General features: G+C 36.6%; 1 protein-coding gene across 2 annotated transcripts in view; it reads left to right on the forward strand.

Moving 5' to 3' along the window:
- LOC120534343 (ovochymase-2-like) overlaps positions 1-16,312 on the forward strand; it is a 108,193-nt gene that overhangs the window by 11,112 nt on the left and 80,769 nt on the right. For both annotated transcript variants that reach the window (XM_039761867.1, XM_039761868.1), the window contains exons 8-9: positions 2,841-3,024; positions 6,818-6,844. In XM_039761867.1, coding sequence (XP_039617801.1) covers positions 2,841-3,024; positions 6,818-6,844 — 211 coding nt within the window. The remainder of the gene's footprint in view (positions 1-2,840; positions 3,025-6,817; positions 6,845-16,312) is intronic.

Consider the following 16,312-nt stretch of genomic DNA (forward strand, 5'->3'; position numbering starts at 1 on the left):
GTCTGTTTTTTACAAAGAGGGCACTTGTACTAATTTAGATATTTAAGCAATATAATGTTTTATACTGTATTCTCTTCCTTTCTGGAGAAATGTGGCTGTGTGTAAATCAAGACAAAAATATGTAATACTAAGTTGCCAGAAAGCGCTGTCGTGCTTTTATAAATAGGTAACTACAGAGAAAGTTAAATAAGATATCTAACAAGTTAAACGATAAACTTAAATACTTTTCATATAGTACACTAACACTGCAGATATGCTACATGACATCTTGAATATATTAAAGTTAAAAAAATGAAAAAAACAAATGGAAGGAAGAAAAAAAAACAATCTGTTTAAAAATGGGATATGTCAGAAATAAGCACAAAAACTTGGATTCACTATATATAATCATACATCCCATTAGTTTTAATGGCTGTAAAGTTTCTTTAAATATACTGAGCTTTTTATTCTGTTAATCCATACCTGATTCTGTTTTGCCATTATTCCGTGTCTGAAAATGTGTTCAGCTCCTCCTTTTTCGAATTTGAAAAACTGTTGGAGGTCATGGGGCAGACTGTAGAAGACTGGGGGTGTTGAAGGTAGAGTCTTCAACCTGTAGCTAAACCCTTCTTGAAAAATATGGGACTCCCACATTGCTCATCTCTCCTGGAATATACCTGGAGTGGTTAAGGCTGGATTCTTCTCCTAATTACAAAATTATACAACATGTAGCAGAACAGTTGCCACACTCCAAAGTGAAAGACATTAAGATTTGTGGAATATACTAAACTGCAGTGCTAAAGACCATCTTCATTATTGCATTTTAACTGAAATTTCTTAGATGGTGCTTATGGCTTTTAAATAAGTTTTTAGTATTTTTCAGGTTGAATTTTATATATTTATATAATATTAAAAAATAAATTTCAATACCTAGCAGACTTTTCTGGTCTAAAATGCGGGCAAGTCCAATATGATTTTTTTTTTTTTTTTAATTAGATTCTAAGGATGTTTGACTATTTTAATCTGCATCTTGATGTTGCACACATTAAAACATTTTGTCAGATTCAGCCATTTTAAGAAGCGACTAGCTGCACACTTCACCTCACTGCTCTTCTTTTACTAGAGCAATCTTTCATCCCCAGGGATATGGAAAAATGGTCTGCAAGTAGTGTTCTCATTATTTAATGTTAACATCTTTGCATTAATTGCTGATTCTGTCCTGTAGGAGACAAGACAATCACGTTATAAAGTCCCACAATTATTGAAGTTTGTACACTTTCATACATAAGATTTATACCTATAAAAAGGAATGGATAGAATTGCCTTTATAGCACTTGAACAAGTAAACTTTTTTTGATTACTGTGAGGCGAATAGTAAAATGCATCCTTGTGTCAAGATGTGTTTACATTTGCTGTCAAGCATGCTTCAGAAAAATGGAAGGCACTTTTCTTAATGAAACTTTTTTGCTGCTTCAGAGTGGATATATCCAGTACGCTCCTAAGGCACTTGGGCTCAGGTAACTTTTTTAAAGGGCATTTCAAAGCACAAGAACAAGCTTTTTTAAATTTATAAACATTGCTTCACTTTAGAAAAAACTATCATGTGGCAAATTATCATCTTGGTTGGAAGAAATGGCTTACTTTAAAAATACTAAACTTGTGTTTACCAACTCTAATCTGGTGCCTGCTTGATATTAGTCTGTTCCAGTGTTGATAGTCTTTGTCAGAAGTATTTTGTTGCATTGAAAGCTTTCTGGCAGTTGTCCCACCATGTTTCTCTGAAGTTTAGGGTATTTTTGTTCATCTGTGGCAGGGATGAGCAAAGTCATTCTTGAAGAGCTACAGTGGCTACAGGTTTTAATTCCATCCTAATTGCTTAATAAGTACGTAAGTATGAAGTACTTGCTGCTCATGTAACACTTCTGCTTCATTTTAGTTGTCGTATTCATTACTATGTTGAACCCTTATTGCTTATTTTAGTCTTAAACAGCTGTATTCTCGCTTTCTAATTGCTCCTTATTAGTAACAAAATGCAAATAACACAATAAACCAGCGGTTCTGTATTTCGCTTGTTTCCATTTACACCTGTGTGGGTTTATTGTACACTATTTGGTTTATTTAAATACTTGGAAGGAAAGTTGAAGGAATGAGAATTACAAATCTTTATTAGACTTCAAATCTTTTGGATGATATCCTTAGAAAGGGAAAAACAGAAATCTAGGCTATGTGAATGACCTGACATGGCAGAGTTGATGCACTAACAAGTCACGAAATTTGAATTATTGATGAGGATTGTTTTCTAACAAAGCAACTGGGTTGGAACCAAATCCTGCAGCCTTTCAGGACTGACTTTACCCACCCCGATCTATAGTTTAAAGTTGTAAAGTTCACACAAATTTTGCTGATAGTAGCGTGTGTAGTTTTTTTTTTTTTTAATTTCTTCATGCCATATTGCCCAAATATATATTTAGCGCATTGTATATTAAATTATTGTACCATTTTTGTATTGATACAAGTAAGCAGGTTTTCAAGAAGCTCTTAAAGTGCCCTTTTTCTTCACTTTAACAGTCATGTTTGATAGAAGTCTCAGGACTACAGACTGCATAACTGTAGCAGTTTTGACTCTAGAAGAAAGCTTAAAATATTAATGTTTGAAAGTATGTTTCTGTTAATCATTTAAAGCCACATCTGACACTAAATAAGCACCCTTTTTAGAATATTCTTGTTTCAGTGTCTGGAAATTGTGATGGTTATAGATCAAATACATTTTGTGTATTTAGCCCATCCTCCTTGTCTGGAAGTGGGCAAAACTGGAAAATGTAACTGATAACTTCTTTTGCAACCCCCTTTCCATATTCTAGGGAGATTCTGGAGGACCACTGTTTTGTCAACAGGGCACTGGTCCTTGGTTCTTGATGGGTGTCACTTCCTGGGGCATTGGGTGTGCCCGAAAATGGAGTACTAATGACCCTAATCATTCGGGAACACCTGGGATATTTGCAAATGTGAAAGCACTGATAACTTACATCTTTGAACAAACTTCATGTAAGTTGAGTTGTTTGCAGAAATGTAACTTTCAATTTCTTCCCAACCATTCCTCCCTTCTTTTGAAGCAGTTAATGTTCAATGATGCTTAATGACCAATACATTTTGTTTTTCACTTCATTTGCTTATCTTTTCTATGCTCCAGTTTAGGAAGGGGATTGTAACAATCTATGTAAAATCCATTTGCACCTGAATATGCATGGCTCTTCTAAATCTCACTTCTTGCAAATTTTGCCAAAGGAATTGTTCATGGTCCATAATGTTGTCCAAATGGCAACATTTAGCAACTGTGTCTTTCAAGGCAGAATTTCTACCTTAGGCATTCAATATTTTTTTAATTAATTTGAAATCCTGTAGCATTACAAGTGGTGTGCGTAGAGCAGAGTGGTCCAATTCTGGTAATGGAGGATTACAGTGGCTGCAAGTTTTCTTTCATACCACTTTTTATTAATCAGTGACCAATTCTGTTAAATGACACTTTCCCTTTAAAGATTACATCCTTTGGCTACCATTTAAGGAAGAAGCAATTCAAACAAAATGAGATGAAATGAGCCATCAGATGACCAGTTAAGTCCGGCCCTCAAGCTCCAAAAAATATCACCCTAATCAGTTTATTAATTAAAAATAGTCTTAATTAAACCTGTTTTTTACTTCAATGGCTTGTTGGTGTGCTCGTGCTGCCGTGACAGCCATTTTCAAAACTGATTTTCTTTTTTTCTTAGAGTAACATCAGTATGTTTTGAGGATCTGAGAAGATCAACATAACAGACCTTTATTTTCAGATATTGTTTGTTTGGATGCTAATTAAGGGCCCTGAGTCTTAAACAGTCAAAGATGCAAAATTTAATTAGCATCATAAAACTGATTTTTGCATATCTTGACTTTTGCCAGATTAAGATTAGGAAAATTTTGTTACATGTTCATAACATACACTAGTACATCAGACTATTTTTTTGGGACTTCATATTTTTAGTAGGGCTGGCAAGTGAGGGTTGACATTACTGTATTTTACATTTTTTTTTTTTTTCTTTCCCCAGTTACTCCGAGCTCCATTTCAGCTCTTCTAGTAAAGAATTTTAGCCAGTAAGGATGGATGCATATGTAGTATTAACAAAAGCTTACATAAGACTAGATTTCATCAGAGGTTTCATGCTGGCTCAATTTTTTTTTTCTTCATTAGTCTATGAATTCTAAATTCCATTTAAATTGGCCTTTAGGTGCTTATATCAGTTGGTGCTGAAGAAAGTGTTTATAGTTGCGTACCGTTTGATTTTTTTAATTTTTTTTATAGGACACTACTTGTAAATAGTACGTTTTGTTTGTAATGGTCTACCTTAATGTGCAGTATCTGTTGGATTGAATAATAGCAGTGCTATTGGTGATGTTTGTACTTTATTGGAATGCGTTCCAATAGACATGCTTTTTTTTTTTCTTGCTATCATATTACATACTGCCAATGTTAGCACAGCTTCTTTGACTGCACAATGACATACTTGTACACAATGCAAAATATATATTTTTAAATCCTTTACCTATATGTGAATTGATAATGTATTCATGTGTTGCAATATTCATCTGTTTCTTTCCCATAACTTTTGGCAAGACTGATGTGCATAGCTATGGCCATTTTCACAAACTCCACACTAGTAAAAGTATTTATTTTTATTTATTTTTTTTTTTTCCCCCAAATGACACCTTTCCATGTGACATGATGAATAAAGGGAAAACCTTCACATTTGAAGCAATTATTAAAGCTTTTAATGTAATTTTTACTTTAATTTTATGCATTGGAAAAACAAATATCCTGGGTTATTTTGTAGCAAACGGGATTAGTGTGAAATCTGGTTAAAGTAATTCAGGTTTCACGGAAATCTGGCAATTCCCTTCCAGAAATTTTTGACAAGCCTGTTTCTGGATAGATTAAGACACAAATATGTGAGGCCAAACGTGCACATAACTTGCACAAACTGAATGGGGCTTGGAATGTTTTACGTGTATGTAAGTTTGAATGTATGTAGTTTTTCACTGAACATGTCAAATTTTGAAGCGTTAAAGGCATTGATGCAAATCATGAAAAAGGGGTGTGTGTTGGTTTTTTGCTCACGGCAACATTTTGCAGAAAACTGGAGACACTGCACATCAGCAGAGTGATCACACAAGTGTGCCTAACTTTGAACAGGTGTTTAATAATTTAAACTGTGGTATTATCAATAATAACTGATAATTTGCTGGTGGAACAAGCTGCCTATCTTTAGCCCTTCTGTGAAGTCTCTTGCCCTTTCAAGAAAAACCAAACTCTCCTCTTCTGGAAATAGCTAAATGCCTATGCCCTGTCTATTTGCGGTTCTCTAGTGTAATAAAGCAACACTATTCTTCAGTGTATTTCATTTGGGTGATGGTTTTTATGAATGAAGTGTGTTTGTTCTAGTATTTTGATATACTGTACATATCAATCTGTCTTGGCCCTTAAGGTACTGTACACAATTATCAATTTTGAAGCAGATATCCAGGAGTCTCCACTTTTTTTTTAGGTAGCTCACTTTTCATAGAATGATTACTGTTACTGCATTAGTTGGAGTTTGTGCAAACTGTGGCAGGCTTGCTGTTTTTATAGGCACTAAAGCTGGTCATTTAAGTGATGGAATGCTGGATCATACAGATGGTGATTCCTCACTGATGCAATCCCTAGGCTGAGGCAACTTGTCTGTACTGTTACAGTAGTAATTTTAAACAACTATTAAATCTGTTTTAATCAGCTTTCTCAAACTTTTCTCATAGCTCCTACTTCTCAATCCTGAAATCTGCCTAGGTGACCTTCTCTGTACTTTAAACATTCCTGTGTGTCTTTTTGTAATATGGAGACCACAGCACTCCAGGTGCATTATGTAGCTTAAGGGTAACTATTTTTGACTTGCTCTACTCCCTTTTATTACGACCTAACCCTTTTATATTCTTCACATGTGGTGTTTCTGCTGCTTCATATTTTATCTGTAAGATTGTAATTTTAATACTTTTCCTGTTTTGGAAAATCAATTTGGAATCAATTTTTTTCCCTCTGGCTTTCTGTGCATCTAGTGTGAATTTTTTGTAAAGTTACTGTGGGTTGTTTAATTTGATTATCACAGTATTATGATGATTATAAAAGCCTGCAATTGGAAAACGTGTTCAAGACACTAAAATTGAGAAGAGGTATTGATATACCAAGGAACGTCTAGTGATAGCAAGTCTATATCTATATTTACATCTTGCCTAAAGGGGCCTGAGTTGCCTTGAAAGCTTGCATATTGTAATCTTTTTAGTTAGCCAATAAAAGGTGTCATTTTACTTGACTTCTCACTACTGTACATTTTAAGGAAATTTTATTTTTGCATTTTATAGTCACTGAGCAATAAGTCTGCAGAATTTAATTTTAATAAACTAAAAGTTAACACATGTAGTGTAATTATAAAAGTACACTTTAATATAGGAAATAAAGCTTTTATTTGGTTATGTAGGACAGTAGTGTTTTTTTTTTTTTTTTTTTTTTTTTTTTTAAAAGGGATACAAATCTGAATTGACCAGTCAAGTAACATGAAACTAGTGATTGACATCAGCCTTTAAAAACCTGATTGGAGTATCCCTAGGGTTTTTTTTTTTTTGCGCTGCTGCTGTACTTTATGAACGTATGATAAAGCTCTAAATGTTAATGTAGAGTTCTTGCTTAACTTCATGTTGCATGGTCCCTTTCATTGTTTAATTCTTCTTCTTTTTTTTTTTTTTTTTGTTTCTCCTTTTTGTGGAATTTAATTTTAAGCTATATCCAGAGCATCTCTCGATTTGGGTAAGCAGAATTTCCTCTTTTGACTTTGTAGATGTTTGATGCATGTAGTCACCGAGCTTGTATTTGACACACTTTCATAAGTAACTTTTTATTGAGTTAAGTGTTTTATGTAAAGCTTAAATTGCTGCTTTAAATGGTGCTCATGGTTTGGAAAAAGTGTCTATTGGTAATGAGTTGGCTTATTTCTCCTTTAGGTCATGTACACATCTGTCCTTAACAGATTAAAACTGTTAAAATCCTGTCTAGCCCTACATCTTTTCTCCTTTGTCTGTGTGTTTTTTTTAAAAAGACTGCTGAAACTTTGGGACACCCATAGGCAAATCCTATGTAATTCAAATAAAAAGCGAGTTAACGCATTGAAAAGGTGGCGGAACTTCCTCTGATCATTTCTGGTGTCCACCCACCTGGACCCATCTCTTTCTGTCAGAACCTATGTCAAGGGTAGTAAAGCAGGCAATCTTCTGGTCTGATGAGGGAAGAAGGGATAAAGTTTTAAGAAAGTGCACCACCCGTGTTCCAGTGGGAAATTATCCAAGCCTTTAAGCTGTCCCATGTGTGTGTGTGTATGTGTGTATGTGTGTATGTGTGTGTGTGTGTGTGGTTTTTACTGATAGAATTCAATTTAACCACAATGGGTTAAGGACCACCATTTTCATTAAGAAAGGGAGAAAAAGAACAATGGGACCATGGCTGAAATACAAGTCTGGAATGCAATCACTGAAGTTAATACAGTAGAGACTGGTTGAACATGTATACGGTGATCCTGCATATTTTGATAAATGTAGAAATCTGCAATTCTGATGCCCTTGACCAGGGTTTTTCAACTACAAACCAAGAAATTTACCTGGGCCAGACATTTTCAGCAGCCAATAAGCAGGAGGTAATCAACACAAATGAATATGTTTAAAAACAATTAATGTTTATTCATTGTATCCCTTTTAAAATTTTGGTCATGTCTGACCTAGGTACATCAAAAATGTATAAAAAAAAAAAGTTATAGCTGAACAGAATCTAAGGTAGTAGCAATATTTTTTTTTTCTCTTACTTTTGAAATCTCATATTTAACCTCTTTCAGATTTGCAGAGGATCCGGAGTCCCACAACAATGCCTTTCCCATGGAATTTTCCTCCCCCAGAAATAAAAGTACCTGACTAAATGTTTTAGAGCAAGGCTGTACATATGCCATGAAAGTGGACTAGTACATTTTACAGTGTCTTCGTACTTGGGTGTCAAGTAATAAATCATTAATTATAATTACTATTTTTACAACTTCAACTGGAGCTCTTCAACAAAGAAACATGGAAAATGAATTTATTGGTAACAGAACATTGTGCACATGCCAAAATGACTGAAGTAACAACTAATGAAGTGGCATAATACTGTCCACTGTTAATCAAAGCAGTCATTTAAAATGACAATACACCTGCAACCTTGACCTCACCATGTCACTGTGTTTGAAACAGTGATCAGGTGTCTGCTCATACATGTTTACTGATGGACAGGCTGGCATTTTGCATGGAGTATGCATTAAATCAAAAGGGAAATGACATGCAAAAATGACCAAACACGAGGAGATTTGTGACAATTGCACCTTAGTGTGCCCTGTGTGAAATCAGAAGGGACAGCTCAGTTCCATGGGGCAAAGAGATTTTCATTACAGTAGACCTAAATGATGGGCCAAGGAATTTCAAATGTTTTGCAAGCCTACCTTTTGTTTTAATGACTGGTTGCATCAAGTTCAGCCCGTCGTTAATTCATTATTCTGGGACAAGCGTAACCAGCCTCTCGTTTAAATTTCACAGTTGTCCCCTCAGCAACGGCATGTACTATGAAATATTTTCCTGCGTGCATCTCCACCTTTGATGTAATTTATGCCGCAACTCCTTTGCACCCAGTGTGGGCTGTAAATCGCCCTTTATGCTGCTCAGGGATCTGTGCAAGGGGAGCCTGTACCAACGTATGTTAAAGGCAGATACGCTCAACAACAAAAAATGGTCTTTTGCAGCTGTTACAATATAATGGTTCACCAGTGGCGAATGAAATAATTGAAACTTTCAACTAAGTAGAAATGATAATCACCAAACCTATTTTTGGTTGCATTTGCGATCATTTTTAGTTTCAGTCTGTAGCCCCGCCGGGACCACACGTTGAGCTATTCGGTGGTTGCTTCTGGGCCACCATATGAATAGGCCTGCCTTAGACTTTAGTTTTTTCAAAACAAATGTGTCCAATTGAAAGTGTTTTCCATCAGCTGTCTTAGGCACTGTTGAGGAAGTTAATTTTATTATTTGACTTATTGCTTGCGCCCTTTTTGGTGTGTGTGTCTGTGTGTTTTTTAAAAAAAAAAAAAAACTTTACCAGGGAGTGATTACATACTGCATACTGCTGCAGCACAATGGTCTGGCAGTAGTGAAATTGCCATGTCCTTGCTTCACTCGCTTGGTGCTCATTAAAAAACAGCGTTGGCACCCAGTAAGGATTCCAAATGACTCGCCAGGATTTTCTGGAAAGGGACATGCTTGTCTGGACTCCCTTATTATCCTGCCCATGAAAACTTGGACTAGACTAGAAATACACATTTGGAGATGGGCATTGATTGGGTTTGGATTGGGGGGAGAGTTCTTTGATGCCAGGTGTGTGAATACGCAAATGCAACACATGCTTTTCAGTGTTCTCTAAAAATTTTTTTTTTTTTTTAATCTGTTCTTTGATCATTATATACTTTTTCAAGTGCTGTAGGACTAGAGTCTAGTCTTGGACTCTCTTGCAGACTTTTTCCAACCCTTTTTTCTCAGAATTGTCTTGAGCTTGAGAGTATTTATTCCAGGACTTCTCAGTCTTGGCCAGTGGTCCTGCCAAATGGTTTTTTTTTTTTGTTCTCTACATGCCACCTTTTTAAAGATTGTTTTTTTTTGTATGTATTTGTGCTTAATTACTTTATGCACTTTGGCTACAGTTATCTAGAATCCTGTTTTGAAAATACCTTGATTTAGTTCTATTAAGTTTGGAATCTCTGTTCGCTTTTTGGTAACCTACAATTGCCATTTTTCATGAGAGTCGTTAACCATTGAATTTGACCACTCTTGTGCACATTGCTGCATCTGTTTGAAAACAAGACAATGGCTCGGGTTTGTTTGTGTGTCCTGGTCGGACTTATTAAACTGTAGAGAATTCATATGCCCAGCTTGCCTCCTGCTTGTTAGTAGACCTCCTTCTTAGTCTATCCCTAAAAGCACACCATCTTGATTCATCCCATTGTTGCAATAACTGCAGCTTCTTTTGTTTCAAACTAACATTGCCATAGCAAGCACAATTTCCTTTAGTTGAAAACTACTTCCAAACAATATTTGAATTCAAAGCATTTTGGCAAGCTAGATGTGAAGTGCAGTATATTGTCCTTCACCTGTGCAGATTTGGTCAAAACTGTGTGTACATTGTTTATTTCTAGGTTAAAACTAAATTTTTTATTTGAAAATGAATGTCCTTCAATTTTTCAAGTGCTATGAGGGATTTCTATAGTACTTTTAGGACAATGAAGAACATAGACAATTTAGAATAGCTGTGCACATACAGTACATGTTGCCCTACAAGGGGAAAAAATTCAAAACATTAGAGAACACTACGTAAATTACCACAGCCTACGAGAAAACTCGTAAATCCGGCCCACCTTAAATTCATTCACACCTCTCCTTCAGCGTCTTTTGTCCTGTAAATGTGCCAATTAAGACAAGCAGCCTGCTATTCCATCCCCCACCGTCGCAGAACATTCACCAAGTTCTCGCAGCTCGTTCCTTATTTGATTATCTGGGAGTGAACTGCTGGAGTTTGAGTGGAAATAAGATTATTTGGAACACATGCATTTCATGTGTGTTCCGGTTCTGCAGTAATCTGTGTAAACACATTGTTAAAACAGAAACTTTTTCATATTTTAGTAATGTTACAAAATGTAGGCATAAACTATAGAATGTGTGAAGCCTGAAGTCCAAAGATCAAATAAACACTTTCACAAAAGGTTCAAGGATGGTACAACAGCCTCCGTGGCGTAGCGATAAGATTTGTTGACTTCTAAATCAAGAGGCCACTGGTTTGAAAAGTTTCTTTTAAAAGTTAGCTTTATTCAGTTTTATTCTCTCAATGACGATCAAGCTCTAACAATCCGCCGCCTCTTCTGATCCGACTCTAAGTAACAGCAGCAGCGTAAATTCACACCTGATCAGACGCTGTTCGCTTTCAAATAATATTGCATTAGTGTGATGATGGTTTTCTGATTGCTACTATTCAGGTCATAAAATGATTTGTTCAAAATATCATATATACATCATACACCATAAGGTGCATACTAATGCTGCGTGAGCAGGATCATTCAATAAAACTGAATTCACCAGCGTTTGTGTCAGCTTTTATCCCTCCAGATCAGGGAATGTCCAGTTCCATTGCCTCAGAACACCATTCACATCTACAGTTATTCCTAGTTTCAAATAAAAACTAACCGTGTCAGATCCCTAGGGCGGTAGCATGTATGGTGATCTTGAGTGAGAGAATAAAAGTGAAAAAAAGGTAACTTTTAAAAGTACAGTACTATAAATGTACACGGTCTGTTACAGACGCAAACTAAATGTATTTGTGTACTGTATAATAACAATAAGAGCAGCTCATTACTAAAAACGGCAAATATAGGAGGCAGTGGGGATCGAACTGGTGGCCTCTTGATTTACAAGTCAGCAAATCTTACTGCTACGCCACGGAAGCGGTTTGTACTATCTTTGAACCTTTTGTGAAAGTGTATTTGATCTTTTGGACTTAAGGCTTCAGATCTTCTATAGTTTATGCCTACATTTTGTAACATTTATTACTAAAATATGAAGAAGTTTCTGTTTTAACAATGTGTTTACACAGATTACTGTAGAAACGGAACACGCATGAAATCTATGTGTTCCAAATAACGATCTATTATTTCCATTCAAACTCCAGCAGTTCACTCCCGGATAATCAAACAAGGCATGAGCTGGGAGAACTTGGTGAATGTTCTGCAACGGTGGGGCATGGAATAGCAGACTGCTTACTGTTTGTCTTAATCGGCACATTTACAGGACACAAGATGCTGACGAAGAGGTGCGAGTGGATTTAAGGTACGAGTTTTCTCGTAGGCTCTGACAATTCTAGCGTTAAGTGACTAATGCTATGTTAACATAAGTGGAGTATTTCGCAGTTTTTTTTAATTTTGTCTCATAGTGTTTTACCAGTACAGTGGAACCTCTAGATACGATCACCTCTGTATACGAGAAATTCAAGATAAGAGGAAAGTATGACCGAAAAATTCGGATCTAAATACGAGCATTGGCTCGTGTAACGAGCCAGGCTGTGGTTATGTGTGACGCGTTTCCCAATTCACCTCGACTCGGGGATTCACCCAAGCTGACGCTGCCAGCCCATCAGCTCACTCAGTGTTCCTTGTTCTCCCATAGCGTGAGGATCTACGCGTTTGTGCGCTTGTGATTTCATTGTTTCGCTGTAGCAGTTTGCCGTATAAGCATATCCAAAAATATTGCGGACATGCAGACGGAGAATAGGAGATGATTGCCCTCACTAGGGTGTTGTACCGTGTTAGCCATTATGAATGTAGAGAAAAGCCAAGCAAAATGACACCTTTTATTGGCTAACTAAAAAGATTACAATATGCAAGCTTTGATTACATCTTGCCTGAAGAAGGGGTCTGAGTTGCCTCGGAAGCTTGCATATTGTAATCTTTTTAGTTAGCCAATAAAAGGTGTCATTTTGCTTGGCTTTTCTCTACCCTCAAGAGGAGAGAGAGAGGCGCGCTAGTGATGTGTCGTTTGCGAACGAGCCGGCTCTAAAAGCCGATGCTTTGAAGTGAACGAGAAGAGCCGAAGCTTCAGCCACTCCTGCTCCGCTCTGCTGAAAATCCATTCGGCAGGGGCGGGACTATTTATATGGGCACACAGAACATTGGCTCATAATGCCGACTCGTTCACGATCGACACATCGGAATAGGATCGTACCATTATGTGAAGGAAGGAAGAAAGGGGGACAGACACTCGGACAGCGAGTGTTGGTACAGGCCAGGTACACAGAGCAACACTGTCGCTCTGTGTACCTGTTGCTGCAACAGACGAGGAGCCAGATTTAAATGCAAGCACATCGTGAAGAAAAAGAGTGAAGAAATGAGTGAAAGCCGAAAAAATAGCAGCATCTGTCTGCATTTCAGTGATACTGGGAACTGCAAAGCTAAGTGCAGAATTTGTAATATGAAAATATCCATTAGAGCAGGGTCAACAACAAACCTGCACAGACATATAAGAAGCTCCCACCCATCCGTGCAACTGGAGGAGAACGTGCCCTCTCTCCTGCCATCCACTGACCCTGGAAAAGAGCCAAGTACTCCTGCTGCAGTGCTGGTAGGAAGACTTTGCATTGTCGCTACATCGCTCCCCTCAGAAAGAGTCTTCTCAAAAACAGGACAAATAATCACGGAGAGGAGAAATGAATGCCAACCTGGCCTAAAAACTTTTATTCAAAGAGTCATAGTGTTGTATTGTTGCGGAGTTTGGCCTTTATTCAATTTGTTTGCTGTGGTTTTGTGTTAAGTTGTTAATTTAAAGCTTTTATTAAAATGTTAAACAATAGTAACTGTATTTTTTGTAATGAAAAAATGCACAAAAATACGTAATGTCTGAAAACAATAAATAAGAAATTTCTTATACACAAATAATTGTTAAATTAGGCTAAAATATAAGCATCCAAGTGATTCTAAACGAAGAGTCATTCGGGAGCCGTAAGAGCCGGCTCTTTAAAGGGAGCCGATTGAAAAGAGCCGGAGTTCCATCACGAAGGAGAGAGAACCACCATCAGCTCAGTTATGATCACATGACGCTCAGCAAACAAAGTGTATCCACACTTATTTATCAGTGTGATTTGTTAGGAAAATTGATTTTTATGTTGATATTTTTGGGGGTGCGGAACGGATTAACTGGATTTCCATTTTTTTCAATGGGGAAGTTTTGTTCTAGATACAAGAAATTCGCTATACAAGCTCAGTGCTGGAACGAATTAAACTCCTATCTAGAGGTTCCACTGTATAGGGAGTTTCTTTTCACATACTAGAAAGATAATGTGGGTTTGTGTGCTATATTGGAATAAAATCTGCAATCTATGAAAATGATGCTTTGCTTAGCTGCATGTGACTTCAGCGTAACAAAATGAGTGGGTGTATGTATTACAATTTTGGAGAGAGAGTATGATGTTGGGTAAAAACTACACATTAAAGTGAAACTGTGTAGGATCTAATTAGGCCATTTTGTTATTGATTATTACAAAGAAGAGTGCAGCATGATCCTATTTAAAAAGAAAACCGTCTTGCATCACTTTAAAATGCACAAATCATCTACTGTTAAGCTCTATTTGCTATTTTCTATAATTTGAATTATGGTTAGATTTTCTGTTTGGTATTAGAGCTATGTTTTCACTACCATAATTTTTACAAGTTCAAGAAGAATCTCAATAATTTTTCTAAGTCAATGTTGAAATGCATAAGCCTCTAGATACACAGTATCCAAATGTCTTAGAATTGCGGTTATGCTGATGTCCTGAGGGACAGGGTGTGGGGTCATCCATGTGCCCCTTTGGTCCATCTCAGGTGACAGAAGCAGTACTTGTTTCTGCACTGTTATGTACAGAAGTGCTCAAGCCTTCCCAATGTGGCAATTCTTTATGGAACTGTACAGCAGTGTGCCATCTACATTTTAATTAACCAGTAGTTCATTCTATCAGTGATTGTGAGAGTCCCTTTCATTAAATCTACTTTATCTGTACCCACTATCACCTGAAAGATTGTACAAGTCATCTATATTAAAATTGCAGTCCTTTCTATTAAGCTATCTTACAAGCATGCCATCCTGCACACACAGCATAACACTGAGCTCTGCTATCCACACTACTATCTGATAAAGGATTACTGGATTAAGCCATGCTACCACACAGTAATGGACATTATACACAGTGGAGTATCACATTAGTTGAATGAAAGTGCTTTAGCAAATCAAATGTGCAGATTGCTTCAGGAAAATCAGCAGTCATTGCAAATTGGATTTTTGGTCTCTGCTTCATCAAACTTATCTTGGGCATCCGTGTGTCATCAATCAATCAATCAACATTTATTTATATAGCACATATTCATACAAAAAAATGTAGCTCAAAGTGCTTTACAAAATGAATAGAAAAATAGAAGACACAATAAAAGATAAACATAAGTCAACATTAATTAACATAGAATAAGAGTAAGGTCAGATGGCCAGGGTGGACAGAAAAAACAAAAAAAAACTCCAAAGGCTGGAGAAAAAAATAAAATCTGTAGGGGTTCCAGGCCACAAGACCGCCCAGTCCCCTCTGGGCAATCTACCTAACATAAGTCAAACATCTTGGGCATCCGTGTGTCATGTCATACAGTCTGCATGAGATTGTATAATGAAGATTCCTAACTGGTCAGCTGGTTCACTCTGAAGAGAACTAGTCCCGAAATGGCCTATAGTTGTCAAAACCAGTAATGGATAACGTTTTCTGAATGAAGATAATGCATTTTTTTTTTAATCTCGCCTTGATTTCTGTAATGGAGTTGTGTGCTGAATTGGAGGCAAGAATAGGACAGCTCTAGGAATTGTAAATAGGCCTGAAAGTCTTCATCAGGAGCCAAAAAATCATTGTGATCCTGGCTCTTTGCTAGTTATGTGCACTGTATGACATAACATGCTTTTTATAGACAAAGCAGGCTACATTCTAATGTAATTAACATTAAGCATACATTTTAGGTATTATTGCCAACATTGAAGACTACTGTATTAAGGGAACAAACCAGTTATGTGAATTAATTAATGAACATCAGAATGTGACTGACTTGTCATTGAAATGTGCAGTTAAATGAGATTTTCTTTTTTGTCTTAACTGTCTGCATATAACTTCTGGATGGTCTAAACTGACCATAACATTAAGTCAATTTTTTTTCCAAGTTTGTTTTATAAATCATGTTTTAGTGATAGCATGTTTTAAACTTCATGCCTTTGGTCCTGAAGAGTGTGTGTGGTTTTTATTTTTATTTTTTTTCCCTCCCCTCTATGAATTTGGTCTTGACCTCCTCCTTGACTCAGTCTTGACATTTTGTGGTCTTGGACTTGTATTGACTACAGCAATGGACCGTAAGCACTGAAATGGACCAAACGCCCAATTGTTACAGCATTGCCTCCTCCAAAAGCAACATATTTTGACATTTGAAAGGGGTATTGAAATATCTTCTTTCTCTGCACCCTTTGACCTGTACAACTTTAGTTTTTACTTTTAAATTTCACATAGATGACTTTAATTATTGTGTTTTGTAGTAATTCAGACTTAAGACAATGACACATTACTCGAATATCATGTGTTTTTGAGATCTGTTTTGTATGGAGAAAGCCATCCCTA

The sequence above is a fragment of the Polypterus senegalus genome, chromosome 8 (assembly GCF_016835505.1).
Source record: "Polypterus senegalus isolate Bchr_013 chromosome 8, ASM1683550v1, whole genome shotgun sequence".
Classification (NCBI taxonomy): domain Eukaryota; kingdom Metazoa; phylum Chordata; class Cladistia; order Polypteriformes; family Polypteridae; genus Polypterus; species Polypterus senegalus.